The sequence below is a fragment of the Paramisgurnus dabryanus genome, chromosome 17 (genome assembly GCF_030506205.2).
Source record: "Paramisgurnus dabryanus chromosome 17, PD_genome_1.1, whole genome shotgun sequence".
Classification (NCBI taxonomy): Eukaryota; Metazoa; Chordata; class Actinopteri; order Cypriniformes; family Cobitidae; genus Paramisgurnus; species Paramisgurnus dabryanus.
The window spans coordinates 2,151,724-2,179,247 of NC_133353.1; the positions used below are offsets into that span (position 1 = coordinate 2,151,724).

Consider the following 27,524-nt stretch of genomic DNA (forward strand, 5'->3'; position numbering starts at 1 on the left):
AATTGTCTTCTCCCACCCTGTTTCTCCTTTTTCTTCATGCCATTCTGCCTGTATCTCACGTACAATAAACACACTGACAAGTCGCTGCACAATGCTACACACTTTATCAGACCCTCCTCCACACACAAATATTACACAACAATGATGTTTTCACCTCTTTTCTAAAAGCAAAAGTGTAAATTTTCTAAAAATAGATATTTGGGAATATATTCAAAAGATTTTGATTTCTTGCATGTTTCGGTCAGACATTAGCAGTGTTTGGTTAGAAAGAATGTTTTTAATTTAATTGTTTTAGGATCAATTGTGGATGCTTTACTATACTGCATTGCCAACCCAGTATCGCGAAATTACGTACCTATAGTCACGTAAATTTGTGAGTCTTCCGTGACACTGACACGTTTTCCAGCCTTTTTGCGTGAACATGTCACGCATTTCTGTTTGACGTGTCACTGTCACGCAATTGTTACTCAACTGTTTTGTCCTATTTTCTACGGTGGCCTTGGGGTGCAAAAATAAATTACAATGGTAAATTACTTATTTACAAGATTAAAAACAAATTTACAACTTTTTAAACAAATTTATAATTTTTTTAACAAATTTACAAGTTTTTTTTTAACAAATTTACAAGTTTTTTTAACACATTTACAATGAGTGAATAAATGTACAAGTTTTCTAAACAAATTTACAATGATTGAACAAATTTACAAGTTTTTTAAACAAATTTACATGTTTTTTAACATATTTACAATGAGTGAACAAATGTACATGTTTTTTAACAAATTTACAATGAGTGAACAAATTTACACGTTTTTTTTTTAAAAATTTACAAGTGTTCAAACAAATTTACAATGAGCGAACAAAATTACAAGTTTTAAAACAAATTTACGTTTATTACGGAAAGGGTAGGTACAATACGCTGACGTCACGCATCTGAGCCTCCGGTGGGAGGAAACCCGGAAGTATCGCCGTGAATCACATGAGAGTTGTGAATGCGATGTTGTGTATTAGGCTGTACATAATATTAACGGAAAGAGAGTGATAATATATAACCTTTCATCGCTTCCGAAGTGACTAAAAGGGATATTGGACCTTATTTTCAGGTAAGTGAAATAGTTTTAGTTAGCTAACGTTAGCTGTCCAAGTTGCACACGTTTTGGATGGCAGTTATCAAAATAATTCACTGACTTTCTCATTAGATTACAGACAACACGAGAGGGTGCTTCAAACTTTTTAATCAGGACTGCATTGTTTGTTCGCTCCCGGGGTTACATAGACTGAAACGAGGAAGTGTGACGAGTTTGTTTACATGGTGCTGTAAACTTCAACCCAGGAGGACACTTCAGAGGAATCAAGGGTGCGTTAACTTGTTCGATTATATAATCTGAATAATCTTTAAAAGATTAGGATTTTATGTAGTGACTAATGAGACGATTTGTTAAAATTACCTATATTTATACTATAAATTATATTTTCATTTAATCATTTAAACCTCTCTGAGTGTGACAGTATTGTAATGTTTTATCATATTACAAAAACTCTAATGTTGCCTAAGCAAACTGTCATTTATGTCATATAGATAGATAGATAGATAGATAGATAGATAGATAGATAGATAGATAGATAGATAGATAGATAGATAGATAGACTGCCAAGACTGAAATCATGATTATGTTAATTTCCAGTGTCTGTGATATTGAAACACTAAAGGAAGAAGAGGAGGACCACCATTCGTTTCCTGAGCAGAAAAAAAATTAAGCATGTAATTCATTGATGAAAATTAGAACAAATAAATCTCATGACTTCATTGATCTTTCTTTTTTTACATGTAATTTTCTCCTCTTTCTCAATACACAGATCTAACAGTGGTTCTGGGGCATTGCAAGACTATGGTTACCTGGAAACATCTCCTATTATGGAAGATTATCGCAACATTTGTGTCTTGGATCATTTTTTCTTGTTTCTCTGCCACAGATTTAGCTGTAAGGTTTAAAGGTCCCGTTTATCCTGATCCCATTTTTTAAACTTTAGTTGGTGTGTAATGTTGCTGTTAGAGCATAAATAATATCTGTAAAATTATAAAGCTCAAAATTCTATACCAAGCGATATATTTTCTTTAATAGAATTTCCCTTTCAAAGCCTATAGCAAACGGCCAGTTTGGACTACAGCCCTCTACTTCTCGATTGAATGACATCCAAAGAAGAGTTTTTTACTAACCTCTGCCCACTGGAATATGTCAGTCGCCAGCTAAACTCAAGTGGCTCTACTAAGCTGCTGTTGAATCACAGCACACTAAACAAACTACATAATCAGAACTCGATAGGTATTTCTGAAGGAGGGACTTTATAGAACAAGGAAGACATCAGCTCGTTTTTAGTAAAGTAAAAACAGCGCTAGAGAGTATGTGAAAAATATTGTCTTTTTTTACACACAAAACATGAACACACGCTATATTGCACACCATAAACACAATCATAGTTTGTGTTAAATACTCTCATTCTCACGGCACCCATTCACTGCAGAGGATCCCATTGTAAGCAATGTAATGCTTAATTTCTCCAAATCTGTTCCAGTGAAAAAACAAACCATCTATATCTTGGGTGAAAAATTACTTTAATCCCAAAAACAAACGTTTTTCATTAAAATGTTTTTACTTTGCTTTATTGTTACAATTTGTACAGTAGATAGAAAATATACATTGGAACAAATGTATATACAGTGGTGTGAAAAGGTGTTAGCCCCCATCCAGATTTCCCATGTTATTATTGCATATTTGTCACACTTTAATGTTTCAGATCATCAAACAAATTCAAATATTAGTCAAAAAATAAAACCCAAGTGAACACAACATGCATTTTTTAAATGAAGGTTTTTATTATTAAGGGAAAAAATCAAAACTACATGGCCCTGTGTAAAAAAGTGTGTTAGTACCCACTGGCTTTTAATGTAAATATGTTTGGTTCTAAAAATGTACATATATATTTTTTCATACTTGAGACAATATACATTGAAGTTCATTTATAAATAAAACTATATTTTGAACAATGAGTGAAATTAAGTTTCTTTAATGTAGAAATGAGTTGTTCTAAAACTGTACAGTTATTTACTTAACACGTATCTAATGTGTGCATTGCATGTCTGTTAGAAGTGTGTGTGCTATTCCTGGGTTTATAAGCATGTGTTAAGCAGCCAGTAGTTAAAAAACGAGTCCAACTTAATTTTTACTGACTTCCATTTCTCTAAATATACTATTTGGAGGGTTTAGCCTCCGCCCACATCTCCATCAAAGTAAATGCGTTCCAGGTGGATTCGGAAGTCAGTTCTGGTTTTGACAAAAAAAATCACACCATGTTATCCCTGTGATTCCTCTGATAGTGTCCTCCTGGGTTGAAGTTTACAGCACCATGTAAACAAACTCGTCACGCTTCCCCGTTTCAGTCTATGTAACCCCGGGAGCGAACGAACAATGCAGTCCAAAAAGTTTGAAGCACCCTCTCGTGTTGTCTGTAATCTAATGAGAAAGTCAGTGAATTATTTTGATAACTGCCATCCAAAACGTGTGCAACTTGGAAAGCTAGCGTTAGCTAACTAAAACTATTTCACTTACCTGAAAATAAGGTCCAATATCCCTTTTAGTCACTTCGGAAGCGATGAAAGGTTATATATTATCACTCTCTTTCCGTTAATATTATGTACAGCCTAATACACAACATCGCATTCACAACTCTCATGTGATTCACGGCGATACTTCCGGGTTTCCTCCCACCGGAGGCTCAGATGCGTGACGTCAGCGTATTGTACCTACCCTTTCCGTAATAAACGTAAATTTGTTTTAAAACTTGTAATTTTGTTCGCTCATTGTAAATTTGTTTGAACACTTGTAAATTTTTAAAAAAACGTGTAAATTTGTTCACTCATTGTAAATTTGTTAAAAAACATGTACATTTGTTCACTCATTGTAAATATGTTAAAAAACATGTAAATTTGTTTAAAAAACTTGTAAATTTGTTCAATCATTGTAAATTTGTTTAGAAAACTTGTACATTTATTCACTCATTGTAAATGTGTTAAAAAAACTTGTAAATTTGTTAAAAAAAACTTGTAAATTTGTTAAAAAAACTTGTAAATTTGTTTTTAATATTGTAAATAAGTAATTTACCATTGTAATTTATTTTTGCCTTTCCAGGCCACGGTAATTTTCTTACCATTGATGCTTCAGTTTCACTCTCAGAAGTAAAGGTACAAAAGTTGTCACTGGGACAGTACCCTTTCAGTACCCAAAGAGTGCATATTAGTACTTCAAATGTTGGCAGTTCAAAGATACATATTTGTACATAAATGGTACATATTAGGACCTTTTTTAAAGGGTACTGCCCCAGTGACAGCTTTGTACCTTTATTTTTGATAGGGTTAGATTTACATAAAATTACATTCTTACCCAAACCCAGCTCTATTCCTGATGCCAGGCAACAATGGTTTAAAAATCATAAAGTATAAAAAATAAATCATGAAAAAACGGTATAAACCAATACTTAAAGTGACATCCTAACACAAACACACTGTCAGAAAAAGGTACAAAGTTGTTCCTTTTTCTGTCGCTGGGGTGGTACCCTAAAAGGTACCTTTTTGTACCTTTATGAGTAATACAACACATTGAAATGTTGTACCTTGAGGGGTACAAATATTATACCCTATTATGTACCTTAAGGAACAATTTTGTTCCAGTTAAATTTTAGGGGTACAAACAGTTAACTGTACCTTTAAAGGTAAACAATAGATCCTTAAGGAACAGTTATGTACCTCAAAAGGTACAACATTGTATTATGTTTATATAACTGTAAAGGTACAAAAGGGTACAGTTTTGTACTTTTTTTTCTGACAGTGCACCAAAACTAACCCTAAACCAAAGCGTCAATTGTTAAAAATAGGATAAAACAGTTGAGCAAAAATATGTGACAGTGACACCTAAACGGAAATACGTGACATGTTCACGCAAAAAAACGTGTCACGGAAAGACTCAAAAATTTACGTGACTATACGTACATAATTTAAACGTGTCAGTGTCACGGAAAAGACTCACAAGTTTACGTGACTATAGGCACATAATTTTCGTGATACAGGGTTAGCATTGCCAGCCTGATCTCACGAGAATTCGTACATATTATACGAGTTGGCTAATATGTATGAATTCATACAAATTTAATCGTGCAAAATGTTATGATTCTCATGAAAAAACAACACGACACCAAACCCCTAATCCTGTACCTAACCCCAACTTTACAGGGGTCAAGGAAAATCGTACAAAGAATTCCGAATGTGGTCGTATGACTTAATACGAATAATCCAACTCATAAAATATGTACAAATTCTCATGCGTTGGCATTGCTGGTCCTTGGCAGGAAGCTTTTCTCTGTTTATCTGATTTTTTTAAATGTTGGGTTCTGATTGGATCAGACTAAGACTGTAAATCATGCAACAGAACTTTCACACTTGGACCAGCTGTTATGCAATGGAGTTTTTTTCCTACTCATCGCTCTTTTACTACAAAGCTTATGTTGTTGTTAGTCTGATTTTCTTCTGACACTTGACCTAAGTGAAAGAGAATTAGACCCCAGCTCAACTAAGAACAAGCAGCCAGCAAAAAAAAAAAAAAAAAAAAAAAATGCAAACTCATTAAACTCCAACAGAAAAAGACCAAGTTAAAAGTAACCCTGGAGGTAATGACTCCATAGGTCAGACCAAAGTTAAACAGAATATGAGAACAGAGCTGTCAGTCTTCCGCAGCATGCTGTCTTTTTAGCTTGTGTCATCACTTGCAACACAGGAAGCCGGGGAGAGTGAGCGTGTCAGTCAATATGTTGTTTACTTAGTCAATCTAAGTAAATCTGCTCTGAACTCATACCTGCAGGCGCAACATTGATCCACTTGACCCAGGCAGCTTCCAGGTTTAATTGAAAAAGAACAGCAGAGACCTTTATGAATTAACTGAAGAAATCGATATCTGTAGAATACAATCCTGTAAACTCTTTTTGTACTGCATGTGATGACGGTGCTTGTAGCTCTTGTGCAGGTTTACTGCGCTGTTTTACAACATGTGGGATTGTTAAGAATTGCAAAGTCTGACATATGTTCTTGTTTTATTTTATTGCATAGAACCCTATAATGTCTGCATTATCAGCTTTGATCTGAAAGTCATATTGAATGACAACAGGTGGCTGACATTATACTATCAAATTAAAAATTCCTGTGAGGCACATTTCTCATTATCTTTACGAGTAGGCTTTATAATAGCATGTATTTACGTTGCATTTGTTGAGATGCTTACCATTTGGTGGGGATAATATTTGTGTACTGATTTCTTTGCTTCCGGGCGTGTATATAGTGAAGCATGTACATTTCAACAATCATTTACTTTTCTATTTTGAATCAACATCACTTCGAATACGCATGGAGAGTGCAGCATGTGGCAGATGCTCTGAAAGTCTGTATTTGTTCAAGTCTTCAAATAGTGCAGTGGATAAATGGTCATTAAATTTGCATAAGCTCAGGGCCACAGGGGTGTGAGACAAAAAAACTGTTGTGATTTGCCACATGGTCTGGTTGGGTAAAAAGGTGAAGGGAGTCTAGAGTGTCAATTCTCTTCTGTACAGGGTCTGCCTTAACTTTTCTTAATCGTGAGTCAAGACCCACACTCGTTTAGTGAATGAAACCAGAACATAGCCATCTCAAATGGGACCTTAGCTATTATATCTGTTGGAGAATCCCTTTCTTGCAGCACACTAACCCTGGCTTTGTGATCTAGCTCAATGCCTTAAACACTTTAGATGCAGACTGGAGTGGCCCGATCCATTCAGCACTGAGATGCGCTCAATATTCTGTAGGATCTATGATTGGATCATTTGGGCTACAAATCAATGGCATGGTCAACGCCTATTGATCGCAATGTTAGTTTTGAAGCGTGTAGATTTCACTCACGTTCCTTTAAATTAGCAAACTATTTGGAAAATAGCTTTATACTGTTGCAAAATGCGAAACTCTGTGTCTTTGTGCAACTGATAATGTCCGATAAAGTTCAGCACCAAGGACAGCTGCCTTCCTCAAGCCGTATAAAGTCTACAGAAACCTCTCCGTGCTTTTTTGTGTTTAATTACATACTTTACATTTATCCTGAATATTATTGCCAATTCGTCTTTTGAATAGATAATGTCGACGATTTAAGACAATATGACGCGTTTCTTTGAGGGAACGTGTGGAATCGGCAGGTCGTTTGCAAACCTGATGACTTCACTGACTTAATGTGTTTCTTTTGATACATTAAACGCATATATATATATATATCCCATCAAACAGTAACTCATTTGTTTAAGTGAAGTTGTTCCTGATTTCACTACACCTTTAAATGGCGCGAGGCTCGCGGCAGGAGGAAGGCGGGGCGCGCCGCGAGTGTGTGGAAATCTCGTGATCGCCCATCAGTTGCACTGAGCGCGCGGCTCTCTGTAACTGCACTCGAGCACACAACGAGGAAAAGTGCACGCGGGTAAAAAAGACCGCCAAAGCCAGTTATTTTTAGTCAGGTGGACCAAATAAAACCCTGTTGGGAATGTAATGTGGATTATTACGCGTCGGGATATTTTTTAACGAGAACTAAGGTTAGTCTCTTTCTTTTTTGGGGGTAGAGAATCAATGACAGGTCGCTAGGATGTTTTAAGTTCATCGCTGACTTCGATTATACTATTGTTGACTTCCTTTTACAATGTTTTTAGTGTTGTGGATTTTATATTTTTATTTACGTAAAGATTGTGACGGGTTTCACGTTGCCATCACGTTGTTTCGTTGAGAAGCGCAAAATAAATATGTAAACTGCATTATTGAGGGCCCGTTAGGAATAAAAGCATGTTTTACACAGGCTGACGAGCTAGAAAAGTACAAGTACGTGTTTATTTATTGTGCTTTAAAGATTACCAGGCATTCTCTACAAACCAGCATAGACCCCATGTGGATTAACTAAAAAATTCAGTCACAGTTGACCGGTTTGCAAGAGGCGGAGAGGAAAATCTGAGGGGAAAAATATGGATTCAATGCGTTTGAATATACAAAAAAATAATAATAATAATAACACGGGATATTTCGTTTATTTAGTATTTAAATTAGACAAATAGGCCTGTGTTTGATAGTATTCGCGGAAATAAAGGTCATTGGATATGAAACAAACAATTTGGCGCTTTGATCCCAGGAGTCCTGTTTTTCTTAATCTGTCAAAGTAGCTGTGAATAATGAATAAGAGTTCTCAGGTGTCTGTTGAGTCCATGCAGGGGGCATCGTGTTCAAATGCCACTCAACATAAACACCACGCATGCCCATTGCAGCTCCATCCTTCAGTTTATACTGTTTGAATGCACCTAGACATGGACTGGTCAGACGAACAAAACAGCTCAATTTTCATTCAATTTATTTGTCAAACCAAATATCTTTTAAAAACCCCCGATTGCTTTTTGGTTACATTTATTTTTTCACTACAACATGTAGTAAAATTAGCCTGATACATTTTTATATTATATGAATTATATGTATGTTATTTCTAAGCTATATGATGTAAATGCAGAGAATTCTCACACACTGGAATTAAATAAATTCAAACCCATTTGAATTATTAGATAGGCCTATAAATAATAGTCTGGTTGTGATATATAATAATCTAAATACAAAGGAAATATTAAAAAGGATTTTGGGCACATTTGCTTCCTTAATAGGCAGATTCAGCTCTTTTGTCTTTTGTGTAAACGGTCAAGTGTGCGGCACATTATTATAATATCTTAATTCACTATAATCAATTTGTAGTGGGTCATTTTAGATCTTCCAGAATTTAATGGACTTGCTTAAAATCCACAATCACACAAAGGCATTTATTCAGCACACCCTCAAACACTCCTTTTAAATACATGCTATTCAGGCATCGACATTTGTAATACATGTCATGTTTTTGTTAAAATTATCTCTGGGTTCTACACACCGTGTATTTATAATTGTGTTTTAATTATTTACAATATTTAAAAGAACTACACATAAAGTATCGTTAATGTTGAAATTATGGGGAAATCATATTTGAGCCGGGCCTTTTTATTCTTTATCCACGAATTTCACTAGTAGAAATAAAAATTAACGAATGCTTATGCTTTAACATAATACATCGCACAAATTTTCGACGTTTTTAAATTCGCCAAGTGTTTCCCCATTTGTGTTGTGTGTGTGACCTTAAGATTATGCAATGTCCTCAAATATTAATTCGTATATTGTTGTGTGTGTGTGTGTCTGTGTGTGTGTAGATGTGGGTGTGTATATTATATATAATTGCACGTCTTGCGTTTTATTGCCCGAATGTATTTGTATCTTATGCAATTTATTGTTTTTATTTAGCCTTTCATTATATATTTTTTATTGCGTTTAGGATTGTATGACATTTAAGTATATTTAATTCTAATATCACCAGCTTGAAAAATGGTAGGCTGCAATATATCCAGTTTGAAACAAATATATCTCAGACCAAAGGGCCTGTTTAATGTATATATATTGTTTTAACGAATTTTGGAAAAAAGCAAATGTTTTAATAACATTATTAATATTAACAATTATTTATTTGGGCTTTAAAAAAATATATATATTACATACATTTGAAAACATACCTTTAAGATTTTAATTGTATAATTTGTTAAATGTAAACGCCTTTCATTATGTGGATATGTCTGTGTGTTCGGATCGGTTTGTTCTTACGGTTACTGTACTATAATCTCACATTACATAATTTAGCCAAAAGAGCGGAATTATCTTAATGTCTTATTTCCCTACAAATAATTTTAAGAAAACGGAATTTGAATAATTTGGAATTACTTGCACTTCATTTATAATTGTTGAAAAAATATAGGATAATACTTTTGTTACGTATAAAATATTGTATTAAAAAAAATGTGGATTATAAATTATATGTATACTTCATTATTTTGTAACGAGTATCCTTTTGGCCGCATTTTAATATTTTTGCAAAAAAAAAAAAAAACGCTTTTTATGTCTGTCGCAGCAAAAAATATTTCCTATTGGCGTTGTATAATCCTCAGTCTCAAAAACACTCATCGGGTGTGTGCTGCCCTCCCAATACACCGCAGTGTGACGTGATCTTTCTGTCTTGATCAGAGCTCTATAAAACCCAGACAAGCCGCACCCTTACCACAGTGATATACGGTCAGAAATGATAAACTAATCCTGTGCTAATGATTATAGAATATAGTGAACACCATCAGAAATGTAAGTGTGTTTAAAAAGAGTGATGTAATGTTGTGTTAATGACTGCCGCAGAGCCGGTTTGCCCCCAAGTTGCTGGGTTCTGGTGGTACCCGTGCCCAATCTGGGCAACAGAGGGGTAGCTGTCTGAGGCCAGGTAGGAGCCTCACGCCTCCCTCTCACCGGCTGGCAGCCCAGGAGGAGAATGGCGAGCGGACGCTGATGTCATCCATTTTGGCCCAGCTTTTCCTCGCCCCCACACCTCCACCACACAGAAACTCGATGGCAACCGTGTCACGCGCAAAGCTGAGCTCTGTGTTACGCCTCTTAAATGGTGTGCGCCTCCTCTCGAAGCCTCCATGATATCATCGGGCTGCACTGGAGGACATTTTGTCGCAGCTTTTTTGGTGTAATGGCAGACCGTAATTGAGGCACCTGTGGTAAAACCTAGCTTTTTGTGTCTGATGAATGGTTGGGCCTGCTATCATTACCGTCCCTCCCCGCCCCCTTCCACCATTACACCTCCCTCTCCTATTTGCTTGCCTTTTAAATGTGACTCAAATGCAAGAGCTTTTTTTGTGGTGTTGTGTGTCGTTCTCAGTGAGGTGTGTCAGTCATGCATCAATGGGGACAATGATGTGCACAGTTTAGCCTTTTTACCTCTCCAGCTTTCCGCAAGCCCTCATTTGACAAAAAAAGAAAAAGCACATCCATATTTCGGGGTGTGGGCGCGAGCCAACATGGAGTATCTGTTACAAGTGCCCAGTCTCTCTCTGCAGCAGGTAGAGCAGGCATCTGCCTTTGACGGCGTGCATTGTGTTTCGGGTTGGTTGAATCGCGTGGGCTGGTAGCACTATTGTCCTGCTGTACCTGCTGCCTACGCTACTGGCAAAGACACAGGCCGTATTAGATGTCTATTGGGTTACACCACGCATGTTGCCATGTAATTGGAGCCTATTCATTTATGCACGTCGATGACACATGTTAAGAGGAGCCGTAGCTGCATTTTGCCTTGACAAAAGTCCTACTAATCTGTGTTGGTTTTAGGCCAACCATCAGCTCAGCATGCGAGTCTTCTGGCATATTTATAGACGAGTGACATTTTGGTTGTGCATTTAGAAGTTTATGTTACGAATTGTAAATGAATTAGATCATTAAAAATAAACATTTTCCAGGAGTGCATTAAATATTTTTTAAATTTTTGATTTTCATGCATTAGTCATATTTATTGGTTTGCTTTTATTTTTATTATTTTTTATTATAGCCACACCCTTATTTACATAATTATGTAATATTTTCTAAGAAGCACTGCTTGTTTAAAATGATGCGTTTTACTGAGTGATTCGACAGCATGATACTGATAATGTGGATTATATGTCATAGGAATATGTGGACATGAATATTATTCTTTTTATGCATTGTGCATCCTGCAGAAAGCCTTTTAATTTTCCACATCATCAGATAAACGCTGGCTCTTTGCTAGTGACTGATAGCTGGAGCTGCCATGTGAATAATGCTGGTAATTTACACACTAGATGACCGATAACACTTGAAGAATCTTTTGGGTAAAAAGCCTGAAAAACAGAAACTTTTAATTAGGCTTTAGTGTTATCTTGCAATTTATCTGAGAGAACAATAAGTGATGAATAACACATTATGAGAAAAAATAAAAAGATAAAATAATTATATTGCGTATTAAAAGTTCAATGCAAAATAAATATTCAATGTTTTAATTATTATATTACATACAAGAGAATCCTAAACGCAGAGTAGATAGGATGAGACGTCCACGAATTCATTTGTAATTTGATGCTTTTCTATTTTGACAGCTTGTGTGCAGTAGACAGGGCGGATAAACAGTGTGGACTACATTACCCAGAAGGCATCATGAAGACTGTGCTGGTTTCCCAAAATATCAAAAGAGTCCAACCTGGAGGACTTATCTGGATGATCGAGAGAGTGTGTTAAGTCTGAGGAGATACCTGAAGGAAAAACATCACCTCAGCAGACACGCACCACCTCATCTACTTGTCTTTTCAAGTTTATTCATTCCAGGAACCAAGGAAAAAACCTTGATCGTCACCAGACAGAGTTTGGAATCTTGTGCAATGTAATTGGCCTTACGACTGTTACTTAAGACTGTTCTCCCTCTTAATACCCTCTCCTCTTTTAGGATATTTTTGTCTCAGCGTTGACGATCTCACCTCTTCTACTGTTTTCTCTGGGCATACTGTGGGATGTACTCTGGATATACTGACCTTTGAACCAAAGCGAATTTAATGATTTCCTCCTGTTCAGGATTATAACCCCAATCGCTCCAGCACTTTGAAAATGAATTTCTTCAGATTCCCTGTCCAGTTGCAGCTGCTGATCAGTACTGTGCTTGGGTCCTGCTCGGGCTTGGAGTTTTCAGGGTCGCAAGGCCAGTGGGCGCGCTATCTCCGCTGGGACGCCAGCACCAGAAGTGACCTCAGCTTCCAGCTCAAAACAGACGTGTCTACTGCCTTAATCCTGTACTTTGACGATGGCGGCTACTGCGACTTCCTGCAACTCATGGTGGTTGAAGGGAAGCTCCAGTTGCAGTTTAGCATCGACTGCGCAGAGACCACCATCGTATCCGACAAGCGGGTCAATGACAGCAGCTGGCATTCCGCCACCCTGAGCAGGTACAACTTGAGAACTGTTCTGGGTCTGGACGGAGCGAGCAAATCGAGTGAGGTGCGGCCACAAAGGCAGTACATGAAGATCGTAAGCGACCTCTTCCTGGGCGGAGTCCCTCAAGATATTCGCACTTCTGCGCTCACTCTCCCAACAGTGAAGGATCTTCCGTCGTTTAAGGGAATTATCAGGGAACTGAAGTACAATAACAAGGAACCTACTCTGCTAAGTAGCCAGTGGGTCCGCATGGACATGGAGGGAGTCTGCTTGGAGAACCCATGCGAGAACGGAGGGACGTGCTCTATTATTGATGGGGAACCGCTTTGTGATTGTTCTAAGACAGAATATGTGGGCCGATTCTGCAGCGAAGGTAAAGAAATTTTAAGTTTCATTGCTTGAGTAAATCATAACAGGAAGTAAATATTTGAATACCCTATTTCACAAGATATTAATAGGCACCCACTTCCTTCAAGATTGTCCATCATAAATTTAAATGTTCCCAGAATCCTTCATGTTTGGCCTTTTCATACCTTCAAGTCTTTTAATGCAAGGTCAGACTCTGAGGTCCAGATTAATGGCTTGTCTAGAAAACTGCCTTTCTGTATATTTGTTTTGTGATTTGGCAGGTGTTTTGTTTTGGGAATTTCTCATTTAGCTTTGATACGACCCACCTCTATTCCTCCATCGCTTCTCACGGTCAATTGAAAATGAATGTCATTGAAATGCACTACAAGCAAAGCCTGCGTTTTTAACTCTGTGACGCACTAAGCCGGTTGTCTCGTGCAAGCTTTTTGTGTTAAACGTGCCAGGCTGAGTAGGTGGTGGTGCTACAATGTAAGGTGCCTTTTTTAGATGCTTTGGATGTTTTTTTCTGAAGTGGCCATTTTAGTTTTCTCTGGGGATTTGAGGAGGCCATTTCACAGCTCTGGGATTTCTTGTTGCACCTCTTCAACACAGAATGAATCAATGACAGGTGATAATAAGCTGTATTAAACAGCCCAATTCAGTGTTGTTATTAAAATTGCTAATGAGAGATTTTTTTACCTTGCTAAACAGTTCCTTGAGGCATCTAGTTAAATGCTTTGCTGTATGCACATTTATTACATTTAAGGGCAATGATAACCAAGGGAATTTTACCATGTAGCACAGAAGACAATCACAACTTTGCGTTCTTTCCCATGAAACATGTTTTAGATCCTGCTAGATGACCCTGGTAATGAAAGGTACAACATGTGCTTGTTTGTTTTTTCATACTTGACTGCATTACTGGTATTCTTTATTTTAAAGTACTTTAAAATCATCTGCTTAGTGTACAATGTGGTAGAAAGTATCTTTATCTGATTAAATGAATATTACATTTTAATTAGCAAGAAATCATTCAGACAAGGGTTGGGCTGTATATCTTATCTTGATTAGGTCTAAACTTTTTTCCTTGTGATTGGAGTGCTTAAGCTAGGTGATTGATCGGTGATCAGTGCTCTGAGCCATACGAGTTGTTACCCTCATTGTAGACACAACCTCTCTAGTGATTATCTCCTTAATTACACAATTACCTGATGTGATTAAAATGTATAAAACATGGACACTGTCCATGAAAAGAATCTGAATGCATGTGCGCCGTATGTACATGCAAGTACAGTGTTGTATGTAGAAGAGGAAAGGTGGTACAGTATGTATAGCCGGCCATCAGCAGTAGGCCAGGCACTAGGCTTAGATTTATAGGCTGTAAAGAGCACAGAGTTTTGTGCTTGATTTACAGCTGTTGTTCCTCTCCATCTTGTTTGCCCGACTGGGTCCTGCAGTCAACTGATAGGGGCAAAGCCAGATGTACAGTAAAAGCAGCTTTGATGGCTTTGAATGCTGGGAATCAGTTTAGCCAATCATAAAAAAATAAATAAACCTTGGGGGCCGTTTGACAAGCTCTGCAATATGTGCGGCACCTAACCCGAACATGTTTTAAATGATTAGTCCATTTTCTTAACAAAAAATCCAGATAATTTACTCACCACCATGTCATCCAAAAATGTTCAGTCGAGAAGAAATTATGTTTTTTGAGGAAAACATTCCAGGATTTTTCTATTTTAATGGACTTCAATGGACCCCAACACTTAACAGTTTTAATGCAGTAAAAAATTGCAGTTTTAAAGGACTATAAACGATCCCAAACGAGGCATAAGGGTCTTATCTAGCAAAACGATTGTAATTTTTGGCAAGAAAAATAAAACATATGCACTTTTAAACCACAACTTCTTGTCTTCCTCCGGTCCTGTGACGCGCCAGCGTGACCTCAAGTAATACGTCATCACGTCAAGAGGTCACGGATGTCTTTGTGTCAGTTTATTGTTTAAAATGTGTGTTTCATATAAGTAACGTGACTTTTTGACGTCATTACGCAATTACGTGAGGTCACGCTGGTTCGGCACAGCACCGTAGGAAGACAAGAAGTTGTGTAAAAGTACATATTTTTTATTTTTCTTGCCAAAAATGCTAGTTAAGACCCTTATGCCTCGTTTGGGATCGTTTATAGTCCTTTGAAACTGCAATTTTAAACTGCATTAAAACTGTTAACTGTTGGGGTCCATTGAAGTCCAATAAAATCAGAAAAATCCTGGAATGTTTTCCCCAAAAAACATAATTTCTTCTCGACTGAACAAAGAAAGACATCAACATTTTGGATGACATGGTGGTGAGTAAATTATCTGGATTTTTTAAAGAAAATTGACTAATCCTTTAATGTGAAATCTAAACACATTGATCTAAACGCAGAAATCTTAATTTCTCCTTAATCTCAAGTGTCTGCAAACATTTCGAACATCTGTACATGGGTAATAAATATCAGGTCAGAGCCATATGGCAAGCTGATCTGAAGTGTTAAGCATTAGCCTTCTACGTACGTTTGACTGAATCTAATTGCCATAGCAGCGGCAGCAACAATTTGACACTTCTCTCGATGGCCAGATGGCTGAAATGGCCTCAGAACTGTTTGTCGTTGATGTGGCGTATGTTCCTCGCTCCGTGGCAAGCACGGTAGCCGCGACGCTACATCATTTGCGAAAGCGCATAATCTTTTGGCGGATTAGTATAATAAACATTTGGCAGCTAAACAAATACTCAATCTGTTTTCCCATGTGGATGGCGTTTGAATTTGTGTCTGCTGTTCACAAATCTCCTCGCATGTTTTTAATTCAAATGAAACGAAATGTTAAAAGTGCCTCAAATGCATCGGAAGCCTTTAGAGTTGCTTTTTACTGTATGGATACGGCTTTAAAATATTTTATATTTTCTGTCCTAACTAGGTTGTTAAAGTAATGCTTGCTAAAAGGGATAGTTCACCCTAAAATGGAAATTCTGTCATCATTTACTCACCCTCAAGTTGTTAAAAACTAGTGCCGAGCATAGATTAATCTAGATTCTAGATTAATCTCATACAAAATAAAAGTTTTTTGTTTGCATAATATATGAGTTTGTGCTGTGTGTAAATATTATGTATATTTAAACACACACATACATATATAAACATTTAAGAAATGTTTTATTTATATATCTTTTTTTATTTATAGTTAATATAGAATATCTAAAAATAAACATAATATATATATATATATATATATATACAGTACAGGCCAAAAGTTTGGACACACTTGAATAAAATGTTAACTATGATCTTAAAAATCATTTAAGCTGAAGGTGTATGGCTAAATGCTTAAAATTACTTTTGTAGTCAAAAATATACCCGTGCCAAACAGATTAATTTTGTTATTAGAAAACTAAAATTTTATTTAAAAATAATATTTTTGAAATAAATGACTTACACTGAATATTGAAGAAAAAGCAGCCAATAAGAGCCCAGATTAAATATGAACTCCTTATATACGCTTTAAAATTCATCCTTAATAGAAAATTTAAGAAGCTTCTTGAAAAAATGACACACATACGGTTTAGCAATTTCTAGGCAAAGGGTCACTGCACTTTATTTTGGTTTATTTTGGAAGCTTTTAGTCACCAACATAATTTCCAAAGTTGCATTTGTGTTATGCCATGTATTTATATATACATAATGTTTACACATAGCACAAACTCATATATTATGCAAAATATTACTTTTATTTTGTATTTAGATTATTCTATGCCCAGCACTATTAAAAACCTATATAAATTAGTTTTTTTTCCTACAATGGAAACCAATTGTCCTCCTGTTTCCTGCTTTATTACAAATATCTACCTTCGTGTTCAGCAAAACAAAAAAAATGTATACAGGTTTGAATCAACTTGAGTGTGAGTATATAATGACAGAATTTAAAATTTTGGGTGAACTATCCCTTTAACTACTTTATCAAGCGATCAACAAGATCCACAAATGTACGAACTTCATTTTAATTCAATTTTATTTATATAGCGCTTTTCACAATTGTTAATTGTTGCAAAGCAGCTTTACATGAGTAGATGTAGAGGAGAATATTGAAAATCAATACATAGTATAAGAAGTAGAATATAGCGGCTAAGGATAAAAAACCGTGTAAGCGAGCATATTAATAATGTAACGTATACAGTAAAGTGCTAAGTTAAGCCAAAGTTGGCTGACTCTCCCTGGGACTAAAAACCCCCTACACTGTAAAAAAAACTTTGCTGCCTTAAAAATTTTTGTTGAATCAACTCGGATTTACAAGTCATTTCAACTTACTATTATTTATCTTGACTAGAGATGAGTTGTTATAACTTCAGGTGAGTTGTTATAACTGATAAATTTAAGTTGACTTTTCTCAACAATATTTTATAAGTTGTGACAACTAATTTCTGTTGACATGACTTGTAAATCTGAGTTGATTCAACAAAAAATTTTAAGGCAGCAAAGTTTTTTTTACAGTGTAGGAGAAAACCCAATGGGAAAAAAACCCTAGGGAGAAATTAATATTTATATTTATAATATATAGACATGGTAGGGATAGGAATCGGGTAAGCGGATTTTACCGACCCTTTCTGAGGAACTAAGTCATTTTGGAGACTTAACAGTACATGCAAAAGATAATATTCCAGTCAGACATCCAAACTTCATGATCAAGTGCTGAGCACATCAATCAATGCACCATAGCACTCACATCCCGGGAGTAACTCAACGTTCCAATCATGTCCTAATATTTTCCCCACCAGGTTAATGCATCTCATCAAAGGACTTAATGTTCTGTACCAGACTTTAACAAGCACAGCAGACAGACACACACTTACACACTGGAACGTGTCCTGGAAATGAGTGACCATGAGAGACAACATATTGCATTTTTAGCCAGTACAGACACCAACACATACAGCACTAAATGAATGCCTAATGTAGCCGTAATTACTCTGCACTAAAAGCGTTTCATGGAGGCAGACCCCATCAGGTCCCCCCTAATTTCCTGCATTAGCTGCAGTTGTGCATTGGCAACAGATAAATTGGTTTTTCAGCCTTCCTGTGCCCAGCACTAAAAACATCTCCAGTAGTTCTTTACATTAAACTGATAAAATCACTATATCTGGGTGATCTCGGATTGAACATGTGCCAGAACAGATTAGAAAAACGGTAGATCAGCAGTTCTTCCTCACACGGAGCGTCGCAATGTCCGTTTATCAGGGTTGATGCCCTTTGCTTCGGGAAAGGTCCAGAGTGCATTATTAAAATGAGTCAGTCCGCCAGTTAAGCCTAACATGACAGTGCCAAAGGCGGCCTGTGACAAAGAAAATGAAAGAGCGAGTGTGTGTCTACAATATGAGGGAACGCTACCAGGCTCTGAGTATGGAACAGTGCTCTAGACAAACATCAGCGTCTCATAAATCCACATCCCTCTCTAAAGGGAACAGGTTCTGTTGCCTGTTTGGATTTATGACCCAGGCGTGGATGTGGGATTTGGGAAAGTGTGTAAGACATAGAAGATGTACTAGACCTCTTGCTGTAGATGGTGGTGTGTCGTGGTGGGTCAAACACCACAGATCTGACTCCGAAGTCAGATGGAGGGGTATTTGAGAGTTTCTGTATACATGCACAGGGCAGATATCTGCTTGGTGCATGCTGGCACGTGTGTCCGAGTTTGCATGATAGAATTCATGCAAAGGTGATTTGAGTGGGCTCTAATGGCTGCAATGTCTCTCTCCTTTTTTTCTTTTTCTTTTTCTTTGTGCCACAACACAACCAGAGGCCTACAGTATCCCAGGTGAGTTGATAGTATACTTTACATAAGGTACAAAGTTTTCATGTCATCTGTCATCTAAGTTCTTATAGAATGGCACTGATGTGATTTCATGTCAGTTACTATGGCAACCCCAAAATTGATCCATGTGCCTTTTATGACAGCAACATACTTAAAGGGTTAGTTCACTTTAAAATGAAAATTCTGTCATCATTTACTCATCCTCATGTTGTTCTAAACCTGTATGAATTTCTTTTTTCTGATGAACACAAAATAAGATATTTTGAGAAATTATGGTAAACACACAGCAGATAGTGACATTGACTTCCATAGTAGGAAAAAATATTTTGGAAGTATTGTGATAAATGATGAAGAAAATATTTTGATAAATGATGGTAAGCACACAGTTGATGGTACTCAATGAATTCCATCATATTTTTAATTCCTACTATGGAAGGCAATGGTCATTGTACGCTGTGTGTTTTTCATCATTTCTCAAAATATCTTCTTTTGTGTTCATCAGAAAAAAGAAAATCATACAGGAATTGACAGAATTTTAATTTTAAAGTAAACTATCCCTTTAATAACTACATTAAAGGCGGGTTGCATGATCTCTGAAAGCCAATGTTGATATTTGAAATCACCTTAACAAACCCATCCCTACCCCAATAAAATCTGGACCTTCTGTTGATAGACCCGCCCCACACGTACGCAACCCAAGCAACGATGTCGGTTAGTAGACATGCCCCTTTTAACTGATTGGCTACAATTGTTTTTTGGTAGTTGTCACAACTACCTTTTCCAAAGTGTTTTTCAAAAATCATGCACCCGCCTTTAATTCACCTCAGTGTTCTATTATAAAATGTATAACAGAAATGTGGTATTATGTCTAAGGGCTGGTCACACTACACTATTCGTTACATTAACTTCCATTAATACGCATGCAACTGGGTCAGACCAAAATTGCAAGCTCATGCGAAGCTTACAAAAGTTTGGTGAACCCTAACCTGCGATTTCGTATCACGTGGAGATGTGTGACTAGTAGAAAACTGATACGTCACCTTCCTTATCCTTATTATTTCTAATATTACTTTTATTGATGAAGCACTCCCCGCCCATATTCCCAGTCACGTACAAAAAATTTTTGCATGCTCAAAATCTAGTGTGACTGCCCCTTAAAGCTGCGTGCACACCTTAGCGAATAAGTCGTTGTATGTTGCCAGTCTCTTTAAAGGAAAACACCAAAGTTTTTTTATATTTTACTATGTTCTTACCTCAACTTGGACGAATTAATACATACCTATCTTTTTTCAATGCGTGCACTTAATCTTTGTACAGTGCGTCATGAATGTGTTAGCATTTAGCCTAGCCCCATTCATTCCTTAGGATCCAAACAGGGATGAATTTAGAAGCCACTAAACACTTCCATGTTTTCCCTATTTAAAGACTGTTACATGAGTAGTTCGATGAGTTAGTATGGTGGCACAAAATAAAACGTGGCAGATAAAAATGAGAACTATATTGTATGGCACACAAGCACTTAGTTTGCAGCACTTCTACCCCCGACGCGGAGTAACATCATCACTCCTGAATACTCCCCCGACCCCCTCTCGCTCAAACTTCCGTCAATATTACTGCGCCCAAGATTGAAGTGCTGCAAACTAAGTAACGAAAGTAGCTCTTCATTTGCATAAAGTAGAACTTTTCTCAGCTTTGTCGTGTAGCTTAACACAACCACTTCCTGTCGCCAACAGTCAAAGTCGCTTGTGTCGCTGTAATTCGCCAAGCTTCCATTAAAGTAAATGTGTACGCATGCGGTGTGCGCGCAGCTTAACAATGGCCTTTAGTAATGGCTAATTCATACCTTATTGTTTTATTTACTATTAAACTTCCTAAGTCTGATTCGCACATATATGCAATGTTATATGTATATAGTATACAAATGATATGCGTACAATATGTTCTAAAGAAACGTTTCTTGTTCTGTTGTGTTCCTTGAAGGTTTTGCACACATGATGATGGCAGATCAAGGTATGCCATGTCTCCCTCTCCTGTGATTATATACAGTACTGCATGCCTGGATTGCTGTGCATTGAATAATATGAGCTGTAAACTTTACAGCCTCTGAACTTCGAATGCATAGATGTGCTTTAACTGCTTCTTTATATTTCCTCATGCTTGCCTTCTGTGGGATACCCTGCATTTCTCCGCCATCTTTCATCTCTTTTCTAAAGCCAAGGGTAAAGGTACAGAACCTTTTTATTACTTCAATTGTGCTCTGTGTTTACATCCTTGTTTTTTGCTGAAAGCTGCTCACTATGGTTGCCTGGATTAAGAGTATAATTAAATGAGAGGCGTACACAAAGGCTATTCTGACTGCAGTCTGAATGACGTCTTATATACCACAGACATTCGTGTCATCTGCTAAAAATACTTAATTCTCACAGTGTGATTTAGTCGGGTTATCTTAGTTGATAATGCTAGTGTTTGTTGTGGTTTGAATCTTGCATGTGGAGAAAAATGCAATGCATTTTGTGTTTGTGTGTTTCCTTTGCTCTTCTTTATTCTTTTTTAAGGAAGAAATAAATATTTCTTTTTTTTTAGAGACATTTTTCTAGCGAATCTTGCAGATGGTCTTTTAGGCCTGCATGCTTACAATAAGTTGTGCTTAAGGATGGTTGAGCTTCTGATGCAGAACTGAGTTCATTTAGTATTGGAATCTGGTCTGTTTTGTTTGAGTTACATTTGTGAAAACTCAAGAGTCTACAAACTTCATTCAGGTAATAATACTAACATACAGTATATAGCTTACTAAAGTAAATTACAAGAGCTGTGGGTGTGGTCTTCAGGGATCCCATGGGTCATTGGAATCCTTGAACGTTTGTGAATCTGGGGAAAAAAATTGAAGGCCCTGGGAAGTTTGTGAAAATATACATAGATAGATACATGTCATTGAAAGTGCTTGAATCTATTTTATGCAAGACGTTTTCTGGAAAAAAAATCCATATTATTCCCTGTGTAGTGTAGGATAATATCATCAAATTTCTAGCCTTTTAATCACACGTGCTAAACTGTTCGCTTTAAATGCTTATATGCCAATGTTGATTCATACCAAAATGCTTTTTTGCATAGTTGTGTTTGACTTATGGAAACGTCTCGGGTTACGTATGTAACTGTTGTTCCCTGAGAAGGGAACGAGACGCTGCGTCTCCCTTGCCATACTTCCTGCGTCCCTGTAACGCCGTCTTTGGTAAAATTTCAGATAGTTATATACTTCCTATCTCCGATGTCACCCTGTCTTTGTCGTTAAGCCTCACCATTGGTTGAATTTGATATACACATTCAGATGCACTTACCACTGGAGGCGTCCCCAAAGTGTCACCGCAGTGATGCAGTGCGAGTTCCCTTGAAAGGGAACTGTAACAATGTATCTTAAAAGGTAACACGATGTAACCTTACTCTCATTTTTAATTTGTCCCCACATTTAGTCCTTGAATTTGAGAGTATTGGACCTGGAAAGTCCTTGAAAGGTCCTTGAATTTGAAGTTAACTAAGGTGTGGGAACCCTCTAAGTGGTGCCTACAGGAATGATTTACCAAACTAAAGTGAATTCAGGCATATGTTTCAATTCCCCTTTTGTTTTCTTTCCTCAATCCATTTTAAGTGCTAAGTCAGGGCCCAGTCAGCAAGAACCTGGCATACAGACAATAAATTATATCCAGTCAGATGCATTAGCACATATTTGCCTGCCTTGCATCAGAAGCCCTGTCATATTGTAAAAAGGTTTCTGCCACTGCCTGCCCCCCCCCCTCTCTCTCTCTCTCTCTCTCTCTCTCTCTCTCTCTCTCTCTCTCTCTCTCGCCCTGCGTTTAATCCCTCTGCAAGACGGGAGGACATTATTACAAATCAGCTTGGCTGTATGCCCAAGTTAAGACGACAAGGGCTGCTATTTAGGAGCCTATTTGCATCTCCGTGGTGCTGAACGATAGTACAAATGTTTATTTATCTGCATTTGTTTCTGTCGCCACATCTCATGCCTACCTGTCATCGCAGCAGATCAATCTTGAAATCCTACCCTGTAAAATCTTCATCACATCAAGTAAAACCTCGGTTATGGTTCTAATTGGAGTACTTTGTAATGTTTGACAGTGTTGTGTCTGTGGTGCCGTAGAGGAAGAATATGAGAGGCAGCAGCTGTTTTGGATAGCCCAGGGCCCGATGCTTGTATTTACGTGCCTCTGTGTTTTCAGACGCTGTTCCTCTCTGCCCGTCTGAAGTCAATCATATCAGTCAGCACGTCATTTTCTACAATGACACAGGCATATGTCAGCAAACAGTGACAAGTCAGAGGACAAAGACAGAAAGGGGTCTCCAGGGTTTCTGCCTCTCCATGTTTTGATTCAGTCATCTTGTTTTTTCCAACTATTAGCTAATGTGCAATGTAACCCAGGGCCGGAGTGGGACTTATTTTCAGCCCTGGAGTTTTATGCCTTAGACATGTCCACTTTTGTTCATGACTGACTATATTAAAATAATATCATTAAATCCTCAGCCTACATAAGACTCGCTTCCTGTAATCATGTCACTACTACAGCAAGGTCCTCATTGGTTAACGCGCGCAGAAATCCGCCAAAGTCTAGTGTGAACCCTGCATTACAGTAGGCTACTTATATTTTACTTATATTTTAACAGGAGTTATGTTCCTGTAGGTCAATTGATAAAGCATTGCATAACTGGCTCAAGAGGTCATGGGTTCCATCCCCAGGGAAGACACACTGAAAGAATAAATATCTTTTAATGCACTGTTAGTTGCTTTGGATAAAACTCTCTGCCAAAAGCTTAAATGTTAAATGTATCACTTGTGGCTTTTCTTTGCCTTTGTAGAGTTTGTTGGGTTTGTTTTAATAACGTTAAATCGATACAAAACTGCAAATTTTATGCTTTGCACACTGGTGAGATGAGGGTGATGTGGCACTGGTTCAGACCACTTAGAGATTTCCGAAGGCATTTCGCACGTTTGCCAGCCTTTGATTGATATTAGTTGGTACAGGAGCCAATAAATGAGTTGACCTTTCTGGATGGCAACAGAGAGGCAGAGCTCTGTTACAGGACAGAGGGGAGTGGAAAGAGTGTAGCTGGCGCTATGCTGATGAACTCACATGCAAGGTAATGAATTGCAGTGCCATTATGCAAATAGTATGCTAATTATCTAATCAGATTTGATTCCATTAGGGTGTTCCCAGCTTTCTAACCTTGAGAAAGCACTGATGATCAGAGACTGATCAGCTCACTCTTTCTCCTTTTTCTCTTGTCTCCTCTTTTCTTTCGTTTTATACGCAATCTGTTACAAAAAAAAAAGCAGATTGCATTTTAAGTCACTTTAAATGATAAGCCAGAAAGAAAGGACATAAATTGATAAACATTCATGAACTGATGAACTTTAATTCAACTTAAAAATGTTAAAACCTAAAAAAACACAACAATTTAACACGCTTTTGAATTCATTAATATTTTTAAGTTGAATTAACTCAAAAGTCAACCATGTAATTTTAATTTTTTTACTTACTTGTTTTGACTCATTCCCCACCAGCCATTTTTTTGAAAAGTTTCACCTGCATTTTTTGTGATTTTCACAAAAGTTTCACTAAATGAACATTTTCTTCTAAAAAATATAAACATACAAATATATCAAATAAAAGAACAGACCCTCTGCTTTCAATCAAAGAATAATAAAAAAAGAAAAAAAAAACATTTCATCCTATCTATATTTTTTCTTAGCTTATAAACTTTTAAATATGGGTATTTTTCTATAAAAAATATATTTTTAGCAAAAGCTAAATTAATTGCATTTTTGTGAAGGAATTGTGTTAGAGATAGGATGATTATAAAAACATGCACAGAGTTTAAAAGTAGGAAATAATTTTTTTTGCTTCATTTTTTTTTATAAATTGCGTAAATCTATAGATAATCGCGGTATTACAGATTTACATAAAACCTCACCAGGAACACTTTTTTGCAAATGTTTTCTCTTAATTGATGAGATAACTCATCAATGGTGGGGAAATAGTTAAGAACCAACATCTTTCTTTTTACAGTGTACCACAGCTCAATGTCTAGAGCTCTAAAATGTTTTGATGTTTAAAAAATAAAGAGTCTTGTTTTGTTCCACACATTTATAATTATTTTCCATAATATTAAAGGCTCATTATTGGTATAGAGAGGTTAGGGCTCTTGTTTGTCAGTGTAGGCCAGAACAGCTTCATTGCTGTGTTACTGCACATCTGAAACCCGTTCTCTGTGTCAGTGAAGCGTGACACATGGTGTGTGTGAGAGCCAGATAATGAAATCTTTATCACATGTTTGGGAATCCTGTAATTCCATTTCCTCTACTAATCCCTCGGTCATTCTATCTCTGTCATTTATAAAACAGACCTAACCAGAATTCAGTGAATCCAGACTTTAAAAAGAAATAATGTTGCACCTGCAAAAAGACCTACATTTTAAAATTAATATGAAATTATAATCCACAGTTTACTTTTAAAAATAAATTTCTTTAGTCCTCAGATCATCAGTACAAGTTTGTCTTTAAAATCGTATACAAATGTGCTTAAAAGGTTCTTCACAGCGAAGCCATAGAAGAACCTTTTTTGGTTCCTCAAAGAACCATTTAGTCAAAAGTTCTTTAAAGAACCATTTTTTATTAACCACTTTTATTTTTAGCTGATGTAACCAAGATCAGGCCACATAAAATCAACACTGTAAAAAATGTTCTTTTTATTTTACATTTAAATATATGAGTTAAACAATTTTAACTTGAATGTATAAGTTACAGTAAAGTGCAAAAGTCTTAGGCCACCACCACCAGACGTGTTGTTTTAGAAGTTTTAATATCCATCCATATTTATTTTTTAATCTATTTTATTAAGATACAAACAAAAATAGATGAAATATGTAAAAAAAATACATTTACATTTTTTTAAATGTCTTCTTTAGGCATCGTCTGTGTTTAGTGTGACACCTCTTGACTGTAAACACATCTTTTTTTTAGCAGAATGAAGTAAAAAGACAAAATTCTTTAAAATTAGAAATTAGCATTTAATTTTATTTAGTTTTAAGAGATCCTGCAGTTTCCTGCTATTGCTTAAGTGAAAGGGGAGTTTATGTTAACTTTTTTTAGTCAAAACTTAAAATAGTAGGTTGAATTGACTTGCAAAACCAAGTTGTTTTAACCTTTTGCGTAATGTTTTTTTTACTGTATAGTACTTATATGAGATTATTTAACTCTAAATATTGTTTTACTCTAAATTACAACATAAAACTTAATGTTTCAAAGGCTGGATCACGTTTATTAAAAATGTTGTAACTAAAATTGTGCAACTTTAATTGCACATTAATTGGACAAAAACATGCTGTGTAGTTTGAAAGGGGAAATTTCACTAAAAATGAATAAAATTTCACTAAAAATGAAAATTGTGTCATTACTCACCATCATGACGTTTGAACCTAAATGTCTTTCTTTGTTTTTCGGAACCCAAGTGCAGATAGTTTAAAAAGTGTTGCCTCTTTTCAGTGCACATTTGTTGTTTAGGGAGTTTAAGGGTGTTTACTCTTAAAAAAATTGTGTAACAGTGTTATAAACAAGAAATTAAATGTTAATGTCTTCAAGACACTTAAAATGTATGACACAAGTCACGTACAGTTATTTAATTTTAAACTTTTGGGTCATTTTGAAGCTTGAATGGGTTTTGTGGTTACTATGGGAGTAGATGGTGAGGTGGCCCCCCAACAACAAAAATCTGCATTTGGGTTCTGAAGAACAAAGAAAGACATTAGGGGACAAATGACATGAGTGTGAGTAAATAATGAAAAAGTAAAATATTTGGGGTGAGCTATCCCTTTGGCTGGGTACAATAGGGACAAACCCAACTGTTATTAATTAATAATTGATATTTAACCAAAACAAATGTCCATATGGCCCTGTAGACACTTCAAAGTGCATTAAAATGCGAGAGTGAATCCCCTAAATGTTCATTCCATGTCTGTACAGAACAAGACTCACTCCTGAAAATGGTGTTTTGTGTTGTACGCATTTGTGAGGCGGTTTTACAGAGCTCTGTCTTGCTGTGTTGCCATGTCCACATGTTTTTGGGGCTTACATACAGTACTATTGTAGCGCTCAACCATTTATGGCTCTGGCTCATGAAGTGAACAAGTTTTTGGTGCTATTAAAGTGGGAAAGTGATGGTCCCAATATTTTGGTCTTTGAGATAAAACATTTGGATTTATTTCGGTTTATCATAAGATTTTTTTGGTTGCTGTTTTTTTATGTGCAAGATCTGGCAACACACATTTTCTGATTTCTGCACCACGGATACAGAAAACGTTTTCCTCTTTTCGGAAGAGAGACCTGTCTTGTCCATGATGTACGTTTATAT

General features: G+C 36.5%; 1 protein-coding gene and 1 long non-coding RNA gene across 14 annotated transcripts in view; both read left to right on the plus strand.

Moving 5' to 3' along the window:
* The first annotated feature begins 830 nt into the window (after positions 1–830).
* On the plus strand, positions 831–3,046 carry LOC135733427 (uncharacterized). Its single transcript, XR_010526949.2, has 4 exons — positions 831–1,100; positions 1,197–1,354; positions 1,683–1,759; positions 1,855–3,046. It is a non-coding gene; the product is annotated as an uncharacterized lncRNA (long non-coding RNA).
* Positions 3,047–7,487: 4,441 nt separating this feature from the next.
* nrxn3a (neurexin 3a) overlaps positions 7,488–27,524 on the plus strand; it is a 375,985-nt gene continuing 355,948 nt past the window's right edge. For all 13 annotated transcript variants that reach the window (XR_010525159.2, XR_010525160.2, XM_065244835.2 and 10 more), the window contains exons 1-5: positions 7,488–7,647; positions 12,100–13,298; positions 19,096–19,113; positions 21,091–21,120; positions 21,324–21,335. Coding sequence is in view for 11 of the 13 variants with exons in the window: in XM_065244835.2 (XP_065100907.1) it covers positions 12,602–13,298; positions 19,096–19,113; positions 21,091–21,120; positions 21,324–21,335 (757 nt within the window). In the remaining 2 variants the exon portion in view is untranslated. The remainder of the gene's footprint in view (positions 7,648–12,099; positions 13,299–19,095; positions 19,114–21,090; positions 21,121–21,323; positions 21,336–27,524) is intronic.